This window comes from Prinia subflava, chromosome 32, assembly GCF_021018805.1.
Source record: "Prinia subflava isolate CZ2003 ecotype Zambia chromosome 32, Cam_Psub_1.2, whole genome shotgun sequence".
Taxonomy (NCBI): domain Eukaryota; kingdom Metazoa; phylum Chordata; class Aves; order Passeriformes; family Cisticolidae; genus Prinia; species Prinia subflava.
In genome coordinates, this window is record NC_086278.1 from 1,227,352 (window position 1) to 1,246,674 (window position 19,323).

Genomic DNA, 19,323 nt, shown 5'->3' on the forward strand with positions numbered 1-19,323 from the left:
GAGCAGAGAGCTCCTTAAATTCCCCTTTTTTTTCCTTTCTTTTTTCCCCCCCAAGGAATTAAAATCAAATTCCCTTTGCTTTCCCTCCCAGAGAGGGAGACGCCGTTCCGGCAGCGGAAATTCTCCCGTTCCACCCCCAGGGATGAAGAAGCAGAAACCGACCGGGAATGATCCTTTTATTTCATTTATTCCATTTAATGGGCAGGGCCTGCTGGACATGTTGCCCGATCCGAGGAAAACACAAACAACCGAGGTCGTTTATGCGGTGCTTTATTGAGGGCCCTGGGAGCCGTGGACTAGCGTCCAAGATCAGAGCCCCATCTCACAGAAATTTCACCGGGTTTTTATATGTTTCTTTACATGATTTCTTCATCGCAACAAAATCTTAATTTTAACACCTGGTACTACTATCTTCTTGACATTTAGGTTCCTGCCAAAAAGTACATTCCTTAGATAAGTGATTATCTCTTAGCTACACTGCTTACATGACAAGTTTCACCATAAAGTTCATCTGCAGGTTACACACGGCCTACCAAGCCTTAGCATGACTACGACTACTAATGTCAACTATAAGGTTCTCTACTAGCTAAATACAGTTTATTTTAATCAAATGGCAACAACTTCCCCCCTTTTGAGCATTCTTCAGTCTTCTGCAAGGATGCTCAATTCTCAGTCGTCATCGGGTCTTTCAAATGCTGAGTTCTCTCGCCTAATGACATCTTCATATTTCGGGGGAGTCAAGTGAGACAGTTGCATCTCGTTGGTTCTTGTCAAGGCTTTCATCACTCTTCTGGTACGTTTTGTTTCTTTCTCGATGACTCCTAAAACACACTTATATACTAGCCAAACAATTAATAACAGAATTACAATCAACAAAATGTACTGTATTACAGATGAAACCCATCCAGAAACCTGAAGCCCTAAAGATTCAAAAATTTCTCCGATCCAATTATGTTGTGCTTCCTTTTCAATATCTTTTGTTTTGGATTCAATGATTTCTAATTGAGAGATATCTTTTTCTACTGGTTGAATGTCATGCACCGGATTCTCCAGTGGCATAGGTCGGTTCTATTGCAGAGTTCCCCTTAAGGCATTAAGGATTTTATTTAATGACATGACATAACTGAATATTGTCTGATCACCTTGCACATGCAGATCCCCTTTTAACACAGTAGCAGGGTTATGGTTTCCTGTATAGAATTTCATATGTTCTAACTCCCACCCGCTCTCTGGGTTTGATTCTAACTCTGAGCAATGCTAACGGCAATGCCTGTGGCCACTGTATTTTTGCCTCTTGGCAAATTTTCTTAATTTGTCCTTTGATTGTTTGATTCATCTGCTCTACCTGGCCACTAGATTGAGGTGGCCATGGGGTGTGTAGGTTCCAGGATATGTTTAGTACCCTGGCCACTTCTTGTACAATTCCTGTTATAAAATGTGGGCCTCTATCTGATGACAGTCCTAACGGCACCCCGAATCTTGGAATGATTTCCCTCAACAGTGTTTTGACCACTTCTTTTGCTTGATTTGTTCGGCAAGGGAAGGCTTCAGGCCAGCCTGAAAAGGTGCATACATACACTAAAAGATATTTGTAATTCTGCGCTTTTGGTAACTCTGAAAAATCCACTTGCCAGTAATCTCCTGGTTCTGGTCCCATCTGCAATTTCCCTAGCTGAATCTGTTTTCTAACTATTGGGTTATTCTTTAAACAAATTGGACACATGCCATTTACCCGTTTTGCCAATGTTAACATCTGGTTAGAAATCACTTCTCCTTTTAGAAATTTTACCAATGCTTCCGCTCCCCAGTGGCATTTATGATGTTCTGTTTCCAGGATTGCCTTCATGATTCTGGCAGGCACTACAACTTGTCCCGTTCCTGTTACAGACCATCCGGTTGCATTTCTTTGGGCTAGCAGCAATGATGCCAGTTTTTCATCGTCTGGAGAGTACTTTGGTTCCTGCAATAGATGTGGGGTTACTGGGCTCACCTTAGTTGGTATCAGGGCCATCTGAGTCCATACTTGTCTGGCTACATCTCGGGCTGTCCAGTCTGCCATCCGGTTCCCTTCGTAAATTTTTCCTTCTTCCTTCTGATGTCCTCTAACATGCATCACCGCCACCTTCACAGGTTGGTGGACTGCATCCAGTAGAGCAAGAATTTCAGTTTTATATTTGATAGTAACTCCCTGAGAGTTCAACAACCCTCGTTCTTTCCACAAAGCTCCATGAATGTGGACGACTCTGAAGGCACATTTGGAATCAGTCCAAACGTTCACTTTTTTCTCCTTGCTTAATTCTAAAGCTCTTGTTAATGCAATAATTTCTGCTCGTTGGGCTGAGGTTCCGGGAGTCAAGGCTTTTGCCTCTACCACGGTTTTTACTGTTGTTACAGCATACCCTGCATACCTGGTTCCGTTCTCCACAAAACTGGATCCATCAGTAAACAATTCCCAGTCCGGGTCCTCCATTGGGGTGTCCTTTAAATCGATTCTGCTAGCATGCACCTGCTCAATCCCTTCCATGCAATCATGTGCCAGTTCTCCTTCTTCCTGCTCACTGCGGAGAAATTCTGCTGGGTTAACATGATCAGTCATTTTCAGCTCCACATCGTCCTGTTCTCTCAGGATGGCTTGGTATTGCAGCATCCTGCTGGACGAAAGCCAGTGACCCCCCTTTTGTTCCAGAACTGCCAGTACCATGTGAGGCACAAATACCTCTATTTTCCTCCCCAAAGTCAATTTTCTGGCCTCCTGGATGAGGATCACTGTGGCCGTAACTGCCCGCAAGCATGACGGCCATCCAGCACTAACTGGGTCCAGTTGCTTCGAGAAATACCCCACCGGGCGTTTCCAGGATCCGAGTCTCTGAGCCAGCACCCCAAGTGCTAATTTTTGCCTTTCATTCACATATAACTGAAAATCTTTGTTGAGATCTGGGAGGCCTAACGCAGGGGCTTCTTTCAAGGCCTGTTTTAAGTCTTCAAAAGCCTTTTTTCTTTGTCGGTCCCAGTGTAGCTGCGGTTCTTTCAGGGCCTCATATAAGGGCTTAGCTAAGAGCCCAAAATTCAAAATCCACAGCCTGCACCATCCTACCATTCCTAAAAAGGACCTCAGTTCGTGGTGGTTCCTCGGCTGGGGTATAGCACAGAGAGCTTCTACTCGATTGATTCCTAATTTTCTCTGACCCTGTGTAATTTCACATCCCAGGTAAATAACACTTTGTTTCACCAGCTGGGCCTTCTCCTTTGATACCCGGTAGCCAGCTTGGCCTAGCATGTTCAACAGTGCAATTGTCAACCGGAGGCAAATTTCTTGTTCTTCTGTTGCTAGAAAGATATCATCCACATACTGCAATACTACATAAGAGAAAGGAGATTCTCTTACCTCCGTTGTCTTCTATACTTCCAATTCCTTTGCCAGCTGATTTCCAAATATCGTAGGACTGTTTTTGAAACCTTGAGGCAGCCGAGACCAGGTGAGCTGTCTCTTTCTTCCAGTGTCGGGACTCTCCCATTCGAATGCAAAATGTTTTCTGCTTTCCAATGCCAGAGGGATGCAGAAGAATGCATCTTTGAGATCAATCACAGAAAACCATTTAAATCTTTCGGACACAGATGTTAACAATGTGTACGGGTTAGCCACCACTGGGTGAATGTCCTTTACTATTTCATTAATAGCTCTCAAATCTTGTACTAACCTGTACTTACCATTTGGTTTTTGTACGGGAAAAATTGGAGTGTTGTATTCTGACTCACTCTCTTGTAAAATTCCTTGGGCTAGGAACTGAGTGATCAAAGGTGCTACCCCTTTTCTTGCTTCCAATTTAATTGGATATTGTTTTACCCTGACTGGTTTTGCCCTTCTTTTAGTTCTACCACTACCGGCTCCGCTGCTTTGGACCGTCCTGGATTTCTTGTTTCCCATACCCAGGGAACTACTGCATCTTCAATTTCTTTAGGTATTGGAGAGGGGTCTACTTCTCTAATCACAAAAAGCTTAGCAATCTCCTTTTCTGGGAATTCTAATTTCACCCTCCCTTGATCAAAGGATATCTTGACATTCAAAAATGACAGTAAGTCTCTCCCGAAAAGATGTTTAGGGGAGTTGGGCATATATAAAAATTGGTGATCCCATTCTTTTCCTCCAAATCTTAAGTGTGAAGGCTGCAAAAAGGGTCTTTCTTCTACTTGTCCTGTTGCCCCCACTGCTTGTATGGTAGTGTCACTCAAAGGTCCTAACCGTTTATTCAGAACAGAATGGGTAGCGCCCGTATCCACTGTAAATGCTTCCTTTTTCCCATCAACTTCAAGCACCACAGTCAGACCTTCCTCTAGTCAGCTCTGATTCTGATAGTTGCTCAACACCAATGCTTGGGCAACCCCTTCTGGATTCATCGGGTAACCCCCTGAATTACCAGATACCCCTCCCAGCCCAGCTTTCACAGGACACTCATTTTTCCAATGTCCTATTTGTCGGCAGAAAGCACATTGATTAGAGGCAAGCCCCTCCTGTTGGAGTCCTGGGGAAACCATCCCTCTTCCTCCTGTTCCCATTTTTTGAAATCCTGCCCTTCCTTGCTCTCGCCCTTGCCCGAAACCACCTCTACCCCTTCCTCTCCCAGCGTTCGTTTGCTGCAGCACTGCCAACAGGCTCGCTTGTTGCTTTTTGTTAGCTTCTTTTTCTCTGTTATTGTAAACCTTCCAAGCTATTTCTAGCATTTTATCCAAATCCCGAGTATCCTGTCTCTCTAATTTCTGCAGTTTCTTACGAATATCTTCCTGGGTCTGACCTAAAAAGATTAAGGCAAGCTGCAATTTTCCTGCTTCACTATCAATTTCCAAATCTGTGAATTGCCTGGCTGTTTCTTTAAGTCGTTCTAAAAATGCCGAGGGTGATTCATTCTTATCTTGTCTCACTGAATACAATTTTGACCAGTTTAGTGTTTTGGGCATTCCAGTCCTAATTCTTTCCACTAACAACTCCTGATATTCTCTGATAGATTCCTTTCCTTCATTTTCATTCGGATCTTACCCTGGATCATCACTGGGCACCAAGTCTCCCAAAGCTCCTCTGCCTGGATGCAGCCCGACCACCCCCCGAGCACGCTCCTCCATTGCCCGCAGCACCATCTCCCCTTCGGTGGAGTCCACCAGGGTGTCCAACAAAACCTGCACATCGATCCAATCTGGATTCTGTGTTTTAACAATCATCCCAACCACCCGTGCTACTCTTTCAGGATTCTCACGGTAACTCCCTGCTGACTGTTTCCAAATCACCAGATCTCCTGGGGAGAAAGGCACTTTCACGAGCACCTTCTCTCCTTGGGGCTCCATAGCTTCCCTTAAAGGGGCAATGAGCTGGGGTTCCCTGGGATTCTTACGTCCTTGCCTAGTTCGTGCCGCGAGTGGAGTATTTCACCGATTTTGGGGAGAAACAGGGGAAGGTGTTGGGGGACGCACAACAACTTTTTTAGCATTCCCTGGTACTACTGTTATGTTTGCCTCCTTTGTCCTGCCCCCCCTCCCCTTCCTCCCCTGCACTGCTCTCCGGCACCGGCGGACACAAAGAGGAATAGGGTGAAACAGAGGGGAGGGGTGAAACAGCGGAAGGAGGTGACAGCAGAGGATGCTGAGGCAGCAGGGGACACCGAGGCGGCAGGGGACACCGAGGCGGCAGGGGGTGCTGAGGCAGCAGGGGAGGGTGGGGCGGACGGCGCTCCGGGTGACACCATTAAAGACAAATCCTCCTCTGGTCGAGAGGTTAAGGCTAAGCACTGAACACATTTAGATCTCCCTCTACAGCTCCCACACCCAGATTCTTTCATCTCCAATACCATTATTCCACATTCAGTCTGCCACTCCTTTTTACTGCGCAGTAAATAAAACAAGTCCAAATACTGTACTTCATCCCATTTTTCATTTTCCTTTAAATACTGCATTAGTGCATTCAGGGTATCATAATCCACAGTACCATTTTCTGGCCATGCCGGCCCCTCTCGCTCATATTCTGGCCACCAATGATTACAATATTCAATCATTTTGTCTTTATTCATCTCTTGGAAAAACCTTTCACTCTTCCACCTTTTCAATAAACATCCTAACGGAGTATTTTCAGGTATACCCTTAGAGAACTGAACCATAGACTTAAGAGCTCTAAATGGCATTTTGAACCGGTTTCACCTACAGCTGTACAACAACTCAACAACAACTAATATGCAGCAGCGTACAAAACAATAATAACCCCAGTCAATATTGACAGTTCAACAAATCAATCATACCACATACTCACATTCACACAGCAAAATAAATACCAGAATAAATACCAGACCAATACCAACTTGCCGCTTCTCGACGCCGCGAGGGGCAAGTGCCGGACCTGCGCAGCTTTCGCCGCGTCTGACAGCCGGCGCCGAGGCTTCCCAGACCAACCAGACGTCTTAGCCCAACCCGGCGAGGATTGCCACCTCGGCTTATGGGCAGGCACCCAAACCAGGAAAATAAAGCACCTTCGGGCTTACCTTTCGCAGTCGTCCGCCAGGCGCAGGGGTCGGGCACGAGCCGATGACTTCCCGAGAATCCCTCGGTGCCGGCGTGGAGTGGATCGAAACGCGAACCGCCCCAGCTGCCTTCGGAGTCCTGCCGCGGTCGCCAGAAAACTGTTGCCCGATCCGAGGAAAACACAAACAACCGGAGTCGTTTATGCGGTGCTTTATTGAGGGCCCTGGGAGCCGTGGACTAGCGTCCAAGATCAGAGCCCCATCTCACAGAAATTTCACCGGGTTTTTATATGTTTCTTTACATGAGTTCTTCATCGCAACAAAATCTTAATTAATTTTAACACCTGGTACTATTATCTTTGTTATAAACGCCAGGACAAATTTATTGCCAAATTCAATAGTTTGGTTTATTAACATCCAAATCACAAAATTTAGAATCAAATTATAACAATTTCAAACAATAAAAACAAAACAATACGAACCCCACGAACAGCAAACTTACTTGACCGAAGTTCTCCCGGGAAAAGTAGAGCCAAGGGTGACCCCAGAGACACAGGACCTGGCAGCCTTGTCTCTAGCTGGGTTCACAAACTTGCCCACCTAAAGACCCAACTTAAATACACTTAGTTTCCCCCTCGGCAACTTTCCTCCCATTGTTTCTCTAATCATCGACCATTAACTTTATTTACATTAATTCCCGAAAGGGTCCCCGGGCACATTCAAATGCTAATGTCCAGAGTTAGTCCTTGCTTTGAGTAACTGTCGTAGAGGTGTGTGATGACCGGTGTAAGTCCTCGCTGGCACGTCTTTGCTGGCACGTAGCGTTTGACCTGTTGCGAGTCCCAATGAGTTGAGCTGCACGTAGGCAGGGGCAAGTCGTTCTCACCTTCCATTTTTGGAACCCGGAAGATCAGGGAGGTGCTTTACAGAAATTCATACAATATATATCACAGTTCCCAATCTATAATTATTTATAAAACATGAATTAAATAACCATATTTCCCACAACTCCCCCATTTCTTTTCTTTTGTCAATAATTTTAATTCATGTTTTGTATTTAACTTAATTGTTTTCCTCTCTCGAGTTTCCCGTTCCTTGGAGAAACACCTGACCAGCGATTCCTGAACCATGTTTGCCTTTTCTGCTTTTCTTCTATCTTTCCAATTCCCATGTCCCTGACTGCCTTTGAGTGCCAGCTAGTTACTTGTGTCTTAACAGGGGTAACTTTTTGGAGGAGCCTTATGTCACACTCCCTAGAGTGATCCGCAGAGGCTTCCCTCTGTCTGGCCCAGCGTCTGTCGGGTTGCAACCGAACAACGGGGAAGTTTCTTCGCGACAGCAGGGGCTCTCTGCTCGGACCCTCGGGGTGGTTCGGACGGCACACCTCCTTTTTTAAAAATTCCCCACCGAGATTACTTTACTTGCTCTGCCACCCACGGCACTACATTAGTTCGACGGCACTCCGTGGCTAACACTTGGGCCTTTAGATCCAATTTTCCCTTTAACCCCTTTTCGTATATTGAATACCACCCGGGATACTTTGGTTCTATCAATCCCAAACGTGTGGCACAGTTTAAGAATCGCATAGTCAGAGTCTGTTTTTCCTCAGAACACCTGGGGCATAACCCCAGCGGCCCCCCCACCCCCACTTGCAGTGCACCACCCAAATTTCAAGACAATAATTGTATTTGAAATGGATATATGGATTGCAGGGGGGCATCCAGGTTCAGAGCAGCGCATGGATATTTCTTCTGCCATTTGTTTCTGATATCCTGGGGTTGGAGTTCTTTCTCTTTAAATTTCTGGAGCTCCGGATTCACCCTTCCTGATGTTCTAACACCTTCCTTCTGGTTACCCTTCCCTCTCTCAGTCCTCCTTGTCGGGTGGTTATTAAGTTTCCTTTGAGGCTCCTCTAGGCTGCAGCTTAATGTTTCCAGGGTGTTGGCATCCTCAGTGCAGCCGGACCCTCAGATCTCCGGGGGAAGAGATGACCTTCCATTCGGGGTTTTCCCTCGGGGCTGTTAGTTTCTTAACCCTGGAGGCGTGTGTCCAGCCTCTTTCAGCTGTTCGGATGGTTGTATCTGTAGTTAAAAGGACAAGAAAGGGTCCCTCCTAATGAGGGGTTAATGACACCGCTTTCCAAGCTCTGATCAGTACTTTACCTCCTGGTTGTATCTCATGAATATACATCGAAATCCTGCAACTTCCTCAGATTGAATTTACCTAATACAAAATTCCAAACCAGCCCAATACTACAAGAATATTGTATAAAGAGAATCCCTGTCATGTCTACCATTCAGAAAATCTGAATATTAGAACAAGTTATCTAATAGTACATTCACACCTTTACCATAAAAACAATTTTGTCCCTGGATCACTATGATTCTCACCTCACTATCCACCCAATGTACCATACCATCCAGAATTTTTCCCCTTTTTTGTACTGTTACAGGAAAAATCAGAAAGAAAATTTTACTTCTTATTAAACATACAAACAATTCTTTTTACATCCTACCAATACTTCTGACAGTGTCCACTGGATATATAGCGAGCAAACAATAAACACTAAGACTACTCCAAATCCCATAGTATTAACACAGGTTTTAGCTTTTTAAAGAAAAATTCAGTTTAAAAAATCATAGATGAGCACAAACAATTTGGGCTTATTTCAAGAATCAAACTCAGCACATTCAGAGTGATTTGGCATACAAACAAACATTCATAAAACCCAGTATCCTACAATGCTCGGTGACAACAGCAGTTTCCAGGACAATCAGCTGTTAAGGTTACACACATCCTCACTCAGTTTCTACAGCCTCAGTGTAATGAGTCTGCACTGCTGCTAATTAACTGAACTACAAATTTATATTCCAGACCCCTACTCAGCACATTCTCAGATACACACAGCCAAAAGAAGGACGCAACTTGAGTGAGACAATGAGACCACCTTGTCCCTATTTTCGATGTGCACCCTGCCATGGCCATTCTCACTCAGCCTCCAAGAAGCATCTGCCTTCACAACTGCTTCTCACCCTTGCTTCAGCCACCCCTAATGATCAGCAAAATTAACACAATTCCAGAAGCACTATCGGACCTTTCAGCTCTGCTGTTAGCTTGATGGCGACACTTCTTATTTTGGTTTGTAATTCCACTGCCTCGTAGCAATTGTGACTACACTCCTCAGATCCTCCCCAGGACCGAAACTGGGCGGGGTTTCAAGCAGCAGCAGTACGGAGTTCTAACTCCGGGGAATTTACCAGAATTGCCTCATATTTCAATAGCCGGGATTCAGTAAGCCATTTAAAACATACCCCACCGGTTTCCTGGCTCCCGCCCACTCCTGTGTAAGAACTCCATACGCCGTGTGATTGCTAACATCCACGAAAAGCTGGAACTCCCGGTTAATATACCGGGGCAGTTCCCATCAACTACTCGTGCAGATCCGTCTACAAACCATTTCTCACAGACAGGATCAGCTGCAGACCCCTATTTCAGCGTGGCAAGATACAATCCTGCAGCAGTAGCTGAAGTGACTTCTTCCCTTCATCAGAGAGCCAATTCAAACAGTCAGTGAGTAGTACAACTTAATAAAGGATAACTTTAAGCAAAATTTGTACAAATTAAGAGAAAAACTTAAGACCTCACCCATAATCCTGGGGGAGTATTTTAACAAGACAGAAAAAAACAAAGCACACCAAATAGAAGAAACTATTACAAAGAGCAGAACTTACTCTGTAATAAACCATACATTACTTAAATTCGGAACTTAAAACCCAGAAGTTTTCCAAAGCCAGGAGTCACTGTAAACATCAGGCCCCGGTAATCAGACAGCTTTATCTAGTACAATTATCAGAACATTAACACTACTGCTTTTTACTTCAGTCCAAAAAAACTTCACAAACTTAGCCTTTCTTAACAAACAAACTCGAGATAACTTGTGCCTAATTCCCAAAGTAAAGCTCCTGTATTTGCTATACATTCTTGCGTATTATTAAACTTAAATACACAAGCAAACACCGACCAAACTTAACACCGGTGACAAAATGCTGCCTCTCATACCTCACTTACTCTCCACCAGAAAAACACAGGCACCAGGGCAACCTCAAGGTTCACATCCTCCAAATTGAGGAGCAAGTAAGAAGACATAATATCAAAGGGACAACACAAACCATCTAAAATTAAGAATCCCGGTTCCCAACTAGATAAAATACATACAGAATAGGAACTGCAAAGAATAAAGAAAAATCCTGTAACTACCAACACAGAGAATTATACCACTTTCCCAACTTAATACTAGAATCCTGACTCCAATTACCATTCCAACACTATCTCGACAGAAAGATTTAGTTTCCTGCCTCTCAACAGCCGCTTTAATTTGGACTTCACCGGCCACATGCTTCAACCTTTTGAAAGAAAAACTGAAACACACAAAACCCTTGCAGTACACTGTCTGCCAACACAAATGCCATATTCCTGCTCAAGCTGACAATCCGAATTCAAAATGTAGCAATTGTTTCAAACATAGACGAGCTACATCCACCATACTATCAACCTTTTGATTTGCACAAAATCCTCACATACAGTAGACAGACAACTAAAAGGAAGATATATTTTCAGCTTTTCAAGAACAAACACCTAGGTATTTCCTACGCATAAGTATAGCTCCCATTCTTGGTCTCTTCTCTCAATACTTTTATCTATTTTTGCTTCTTATTTCGCCTTACAGGGCGGTTTTCTGCCCCGGGCAGCCTTGTCTAATCACTTTAAAACTGCCGCTTTCCTTCGTCTCCCGGCAACCATGGACTGACTCGCCCTGCCGCTTGCGGGAAGGGGCGGGTTTCGTTCCATTCCCACGTTAGTGAAAAGAAAAAGAAAAAAAAACAACTCCGCCGATCTCGTCCAGGAGAAAAAAAACTCTTAAAGCAAAATACACAACTCTAGGGAGTCTCCAAAATGTATTCAGCCTGAAGTAAAAGATCTACCACCACCAAGGAAAAGAGTAGGCAAGATTCCTTTTAATCCCTTTTCTATCTTTTTCTCCTTTTGCAGACTCACGTGAATTTTCGCATTTCTAATTTGCACGCTTCCCAACACCACTAGTTATTCTCTAATGCATTCCAATTCACCTTTGGTAATTTCTGTTTTGCTCTACTGTCAAATTTCTTACGGGAATGCTTCTTTTCCCCCATTTTTCCTCCCGGGCCATTCTTGCTCTCACACCAACTGTCCCACCCCGAATCCCTCCCGGGCTCTTCAAGATCTCCTTCGGGGGTCCTGGTTTTAGCCAGGGCTCTAACTGGTATATACCTGTCTGGTTTATTCTTCCACCCTTCGTTTTCCTTACCCTTCTTCTCTTTTTCTCCATATTTTAGCGTCGGTGGCCGAGGTGCGGGGTCAGGACCAGAAACGGGGGCAGGATTCCCTCTCGGGAATCTCCTTGAACGGGAGGGAGGTTTCTGGAGTGGCCGCTGAGCTCGGGGCTCCGCATGGGTCTCGGATGGCAGTGTTAACTCTGCCCCTGAGAAGGCCGGGGAGGAGGAAGTGGTAGGGGTAGGGGCTGGCAGGACGGGGGCCACCGAGCCGTGAGAGAAGTTTATCCCGTAGTCCAGTTCATTCCGTGTTTCCCTTTCCTCAGAACACAGCTTTACTCGTACCTCATACCATAACAGAACATATGCCAATTCCTCAAATTCTCTCCTTTTCTTCTTCGCTACATGTTCCCACAGAGCTTCCCACGCCCATTCGTCAAAAGTACCAAACACAGGCCATATAATATTAGGTCCTATCTCCTTTCCTCCCCAAACATTCATACACAAATAAATCATCCGATCTTTAGATGCTCCTCTCCTAATTGGGCATTCTTGCCAACCTTGCAACAACTTTCCTAATGGACTTTTCCGAGGAATTTCAAGATCAGCCCTCGCTGAGGTTTCCCTTAAAGAATCCTCCCGATCTCTGCTGAGATCTGATCCCATACTCCCCGTGGCACAGAAGTTATGGGATACCAAAAATTAAATCCCGAGTTTCCGAACTCGATGCCGTTAACTTAATGATCCAGCGGATGACCGTTCCGTGGATGTTCGGTTAACGGCGGGGCTCTGTAACCGCCACCGAAAAAATTAAGCGACCCCCCTGGTCGCGGTCAAGAAGGCTTACTCGTCCCCGAACTCAAAAAGGGACGTCCTCTTTCCTTCAGGACCCCTGGTGACCTCCCCCACCCCGTCGGGTAGCACTCACACACGAAGCGAAATATCACACGTTCCAATCGCTTCCCCGTCGGTCGGCCGTGTCCCTCGCGGGAGCAGCGGAAACGCGACCTTAAGGTCCGCTCTCGCTTCGTGATAAATCACGTCTCATTCACACACACACTCACACACACATACACGTTCTCAAGCACTTGGTCACCCCCACTCAACCACGCTATACTTACGGTCCTTTTCCTGCGTGGATTCTTCGTGCACTTAGATTTTTACGAGTGAAACAATACCGCGGTTCCAGGGGAAAACCCCTGCTGAGTTCCCGAGCCCCCCCAAGCTAGCTTGTCCTAATGCCTAATCCCTTTGCTGTTGTGGGTTCTGGGTTCGTAAAGCCAGTTCGTTCTTCCGGACTTACCCGCTCTGCCAGGCCGCTTTTTACGGCGGGGCGCCCCCCGGTCAGAAGCAGGGATCCGTAGAATATTCAAAACTGGCCCCGCTGTTGGGCGTCAAAATTGTTATAAACGCCAGGACAAATTTATTGCCAAATTCAATAGTTTGGTTTATTAACATCCAAATCACAAAATTTAGAATCAAATTATAACAATTTCAAACAATAAAAACAAAACAATACGAACCCCACGAACAGCAAACTTACTTGACCGAAGTTCTCCCGGGAAAAGTAGAGCCAAGGGTGACCCCAGAGACACAGGACCTGGCAGCCTTGTCTCTAGCTGGGTTCACAAACTTGCCCACCTAAAGACCCAACTTAAATACACTTAGTTTCCCCCTCGGCAACTTTCCTCCCATTGTTTCTCTAATCATCGACCATTAACTTTATTTACATTAATTCCCGAAAGGGTCCCCGGGCACATTCAAATGCTAATGTCCAGAGTTAGTCCTTGCTTTGAGTAACTGTCGTAGAGGTGTGTGATGACCGGTGTAAGTCCTCGCTGGCACGTCTTTGCTGGCACGTAGCGTTTGACCTGTTGCGAGTCCCAATGAGTTGAGCTGCACGTAGGCAGGGGCAAGTCGTTCTCACCTTCCATTTTTGGAACCCGGAAGATCAGGGAGGTGCTTTACAGAAATTCATACAATATATATCACAGTTCCCAATCTATAATTATTTATAAAACATGAATTAAATAACCATATTTCCCACATCTTCTTGACATTTAGGTTCCTGCCAACGGGTACATTCCTTAGATAAGTGATTATCTCTTAGCTACACTGCTTACATGACAAATTTCACTATAAAGTTCATCTGCACGTTACACACGGCCTACCAAGCCTTAGCATGACTACTACTACTAATGTCAACTATAAGGTTCTCTACTAGCTAAATACAGTTTATTTTAATCAAATGGCAACAGACAGGCAGGAGGAAAAGCGATGGAATTGATCCCAAAATCCCGATTTGAACGGGATTCAGGGCAGGGAGGTGGGAGCAGCCCCGGGTTTATTCCTGGTTTGTTTTTTTGGGTTTTTTTTTCCCGGCTGGAAGCGCTGCTGGAGCTGCGGGATTTATGGGATTTAATCATTAACAGGGCATCGATCCCGGGAATGAATCGCTGACCGTGGGTGGGGGGAAGGGAAAGGGGGAAAAAAAGGGGGGAAAGGGGAAAAAAAGGGGAGAGGGGGAAGGAAAAAGGGGGGAAAGGGAAAATACGGGATTCCAGCAGCTCCCAAGGGGGGGTGGGGGTTAAACTCGGAGCAGGTTTTTAAATCCCATCCCAAATTAAAGATTTAATCCTTGAAGTCCTTAAATTCCCCCGGGATATTTTCCTCCCTCCAGGAAATCCCAGGGAGAGAAATCCCAACCTGGGATGCTCCAAACCAGGAGATTTCCCCCTCTGAGTGCCAAAAAAAAAAAAAAAAAGAAAGTAAAACCAACCTGGATTTAGGAAACACTCCCCAATTTCGAGGTGCAAAACCTCCACGTGCCCGGCGGGGGGCGGCTCCAAATCCCAAATCCAGGTTTGGGGGGCTCCAAATCCCAGAAGCACCCTGGGAAGAGGAGGAAGAGGAGGAGGAAAACAACGGGGTTAAGAACGCCCCACCTGGGAAACCCCACCCCGCTGGATTTAAATCCCAGCCCGAGCCGGTTTTATCCCGGCCAGAATTCCAGGGAAACCCCAGTTCCAAGGGGGTTTGGTGCTTTGGGACCCGCAGCTTGGATCTGCGGGGGAGGCAGAGCCTGGAGCTGCTCCCGGTGTTCCTCATTCCCAATTTTGGGATCCAACCCTCGGCCGGGGCGGGCGGAGGAGCAGCCGGGACCTCGGGGATGGAGAATTCCCGGGAGGAGCAGGAGGGATTTTCCTCCAGGACCGGCGGGATTTGGGGGATTCGCTGTCCCCCGGCCCGGGGGGGTCCCGTCCCTGTGGAAAACTCCCGGGATAAGCTCGGGAAGGGCTGGCGAGGCCCGGGAAGGAGCCTTGTGCGGGATGTGAATCCCGACCTGGCAATCCCAGGCTTTGCCTGGAATTTTGGGCTCTCTCCCTTTCTTCCCTGACCCCCAGCAAATCCCGAAGCTCCCTTGGGATGGCTCGGAACGCCCTGAGCACATCCCGGGAATCAACACCCGACATCCCACACGAGGTTCATTCCCAAAAAAAACCCGGATTTGGGGCTGCAGGGATGGGAAATTTCTGCTTTTTGGGGTGTGTTGATAAAAGGCAACAAAACCCTTCCATCAACGCCCTCCCAAAAGGAGGAATTTGCCTCCCACGGGGCTGAATTTGGCCGGGAGAAATCCCACGTGGAAATCGAGAATGGCCACAAGGATTTTATTCCCTTTAAAACCCCTTAATCTGATTTTTTTTTTAATAATTCCACATTGTTGGAGCATCCTGGGAATGGGAAGGAGCAGGAATGTTGGGAATCCACGCCTGGAGCAGCCCTGGGATGGGCACAGGGGTCCCAGGGGGATCAGAGCTGGGCCGGGTTTGGCTGAGCCATAAAATCCCTCTGGTGTCCACCCCCAGACTGATCGATTGATTGATTAATTAATTGATTGATTTCCATTCAATTCAATCCTTTCCAAAGGACAGAAAACCTGAAATTCCCTCCAAATTCCCAAATTCCTGTGCCAACACCTCCGTGGTCCTTCCAGGACCTGCTCCCATGGGAACATCACCCGGATTTCCAATTCCTTGCTCAGGGAAGGATCCGGATCCTTTCCCCGGGAGAAAAAAATCCTTCTCCCTTTTCCCGGCGGGAAACTGAGGCAGGGCGGAGGGGAGAGCTCCCTGGAGCAGCCAGGGGTGGGGGAAGGGGGAGATTTCCTGGGAATGGCTCCGAGCCCTTGGGAGTCCCCATCCCCCCTCAGCCCTGCCCTGCCCTGGGGTTTGGCCTTTCCCAGATTTGCGGCCGCGCCCCAAAATCCCGGGGCGGGGCTGGCAGGGATTGGAAATCTCATTCCCAGCCCCCATTCCCCATTTCTGTTCCCACATTCCCAGCTCCTGTTTCCTGTTTCCATCCCCACATTTCCAGCCTGCATTCCCAGTTTCCATCCCCACATTCCCAGCTCTCATTCCTGGCTCCCATTCCCATGTTCCCACATCCCCACATTCCCATCCCCACATTCCCACATCCCCACATTCCCATCCCCACATTCCCATCCCCACATTCCCACATTCCCAGCTCCCATTCCCAGCTCTCATTCCCACATTCCCAGTTTCCATTCCCACATTCCCATTCCCACATTCCCAGCTCCCATTCCCAGTTTCCATTCCCACATTCCCAGTTCTCATTCCCAGCCCTCATCCCCACATCCCCAGCTCCCATTTCCAGCTCTCATCCCCACATTCCCAGCTCCCATTCCCAGTTTCCATCCCCACATTCCCAGCTCTCATTCCCAGTTTCCATTCCCACATTCCCAGCTCCCATTCCCACATTCCCAGTCTCCATTCCCACATTCCCAGCTCTCATTCCCAGTCTCCATTCCCACATTCCCAGCTCCCATTCCCACATTCCCAGCTCCCATTCCCACATTCCCAGCCCGCATTCACGGCTCCCATTCCCAGGTTTTTAGGGAATGCTGCCATCGAGCGGCCCGGGAGCCTCGGGCTGGAGCGGGAGGAGCGCTCGGCCCGGCCCGGACCCCTCTGGATCCCCCTGGAAACGCCGAGATCCCGCCGGGAATAAACCTCGGGATCGGTCCGGCTTCAACAACCGACCTGGGAGCGAAGAATTCCAGCGGCTCCCTCCGCACGCGCGGCTTCCATCCCGAATTCCTCCGGGATTTACCCGGGAGCGGCTCCTCTCCCCCGGGCCCGGGGTTTGGGGTCATTCCCGCAGGAAAAGCGGCGCATCCCGAGGGGGAAGCGGCGCTCCCGGCAGAATTCCCGGCAGCATTCCTGGCAGAATTCCCGGCTGGAGCAGCAGGGCCAGGCTGGTTCTGGCAGCGGCGGCGCTCAAATCCCTGGATCTGAACCCGGGCTGCGGGAAGGGACAATTCCCTGTTCCTAGCTGGAATTCCAGCGCCGGGAGGAGAGGGAACTGGGATTTTCATGGAGAGGGAACTGGGATTTTCATGGAGAGGGAACTGAGATTTTCATGGAGAGGGATTTTCCAGCCCTTTTTATTTTTTTCGGAAGGGCCCTGAGAGGGATGAAGGAAGGAAGCCGGGGGGGCCGGGGTGGGAAAAGCTTTTCCACGGGGAATCATTCCAAGGTTTGCTTTGTTCTGCGGGGATGCGAGCGCGCGGGGAGAGATCCCGCGGCTGCCGGGCTGGAAGGGTTTGGGATAAATAAAGATAAAATCATCGAGGAAATTATCGATAAAAGAATCGATAAATAATGGATAAAATAATGGATGAAATTCTCGATAAAATAATGGATGAAATCCCGGAGCTTTGCCGTTACCGGGATCGTTAAATCCCTGCTGGTTTTGGAGTCGGCCCCCAGAAGCGCACGGGGAGATTTGGGAGGAGAAGAGGCTGGAGAGGGAATGGGGGCAGGAAAATCGGGATCGGGGGTGCTGGAAAGGGGCAGGAGCCGCTTCCAGCGGGAGTCGGGACCGGGAGCTGCGGTGAGGGGGCTCGGAGCCCCCCGGGACCGGGGAGGGGACAGAGGGGACAGAGGGGACAGAGGGAAGGGACTGAGGGGACCGGGAGATGGAGACATAGGAGACCGAGGTACCGGGAGAGGGGACAGAGGGGACAGGGGTACAAGGGGAGGGGACAGAGGGGGACTGGGGGAAGGACTGGGGGCACCGGGGGATGGGGGGACAGGGGCCGAGGCACCGGGGGTGGGGACAGACGGGAGGGACCGGGGGATCGGGGGACGGTGAGGGACGAGGGGAGGGGACGGAGGGGCCCGAGGGGGCACCGGGGGAGGGGACGGGGCACCGGGGCAGGGCTGTCCCCGGGCTGGCTCTGCCCACCCCGCTCCGGCTCCGCCCGCGCCGCCCATAAAAGCCCCGCTCGTGCCTCGCCCGCCGCAGTCGGGTCCGCGGCACCGGCTGCGCCCCGAGCCCGCTGCGCAGCGGGCGGAACCGGCGGCGTCCGGAACCGAGCGCGGATCCGCATCCTGAACCGGGGAATCTGCATCCGGAACCGGGGAATCCGCAACCGAACCAGGGAATCTGCATCCGGAACCGAGCGCGGATCCGCAACCCGAACCGGGGAATCCGCAACCCGAACCGGGGAATCCGCAACCCGAACCGGGGAATCAGCAACCCGAACCGGGGAATCCGCAACCCGAACCGGGGAATCCGCAACCCGAACCGGGAAATCTGCACCCGGAACCGAGCGCGGATCCGCATCCCGAACCGGGGAATCCGCATCCCGAACCGGGGAATCCGCAACCCGAACCGGGGAATCCGCATCCTGAACGGCTGCATCAGGTACCGAGAGGAGCCGCATCCCGAACCGGCTGAATCCCGAACCGGCTGCATCCCGAACCGGGAGGGATCCGCGCCTGCTGCGCTGCACCTGCATCCCAGTGCGGTGCCGAACCGGGCCGGACCCGCAGCCCGAACCGGTAGGAATCCGAACCCTGGGGAAGCCGCAGCCGAGCCCGGCGGGACCCGAACCCTGAACCAGCCCCGGACCCGACACGGCCGTGCCCGAACCGGGAGGGACCGGAACCCGAACCGGGAGGGACCCGCACCCGACCCGGCCGTGCCCGAACCGGGAGGGACCCGCACCCGACCCGGCCGTGCCCGAACCGGGAGGGACCCGCACCCGACCCGGCCGTGCCGTGGCCACGCTCCCGGCTCCAGCTGCACCCAGGCTGGAACCCCAAACCTGCTGCAGCCTGACCCAGACAGGTCCTGCACCCCAAACCTGCTCCAGCCCTGCCCCCAAACCCGCTGCCCCCAAACTGGGAGGTGCCCGTGCCCTAAAGCAGACACGCACCCCAAATTGGCTGAGCCAAGAGGCATCTGCACCCCAAAACTGGCTGTGCCCTGACCCTCCTGCACCCTGAACCAGCAGGGCCCTGCACCCCAAAATTGGCTGAGCCAGGAGAGCTCTGCACCCCAAAGTGATTGAGCCAGGAGGGATCTGCACCCCAAAGCTGCTGACACAGGAGGGCCCTGCACCCCAAATTATCTGATCCAGCAGGGCCCTGCACCCCAAATTATCTGATCCAGCAGGGCCCTGCACCCCAAATTATCTGATCTAGCAG

The 19,323-nt window shown here is 49.3% G+C and overlaps 1 protein-coding gene across 6 annotated transcripts; it reads right to left on the reverse strand.

Moving 5' to 3' along the window:
* Positions 1-206: 206 nt before the first annotated feature.
* Positions 207-17,270, reverse strand: LOC134562979 (uncharacterized). Of its 6 annotated transcripts, none has more exons than XM_063420690.1 (4): positions 16,870-17,270; positions 14,586-14,698; positions 6,519-6,656; positions 207-821 (listed from the first exon to the last, which is right to left on the reverse strand). In XM_063420690.1, exons 1-4 carry the CDS (start codon positions 16,915-16,917, stop codon positions 722-724), a joined length of 399 nt encoding a protein of 132 aa, XP_063276760.1. In that variant the 5' UTR covers positions 16,918-17,270; the 3' UTR covers positions 207-721. The 6 variants fall into 6 exon arrangements, with proteins under 6 accessions (XP_063276760.1, XP_063276759.1, XP_063276756.1 ...); XM_063420689.1 differs by having other exon boundaries at positions 207-839; XM_063420686.1 differs by having other exon boundaries at positions 207-5,169.
* Positions 17,271-19,323: the final 2,053 nt, after the last annotated feature.

Bases quoted from the DNA above. Each gene is read 5' to 3' on its own strand.
- LOC134562979 (XM_063420687.1), bottom strand. From the start codon at position 3,277: ATGCTAGGCCAAGCTGGCTACCGGGTATCAAAGGAGAAGGCCCAGCTG.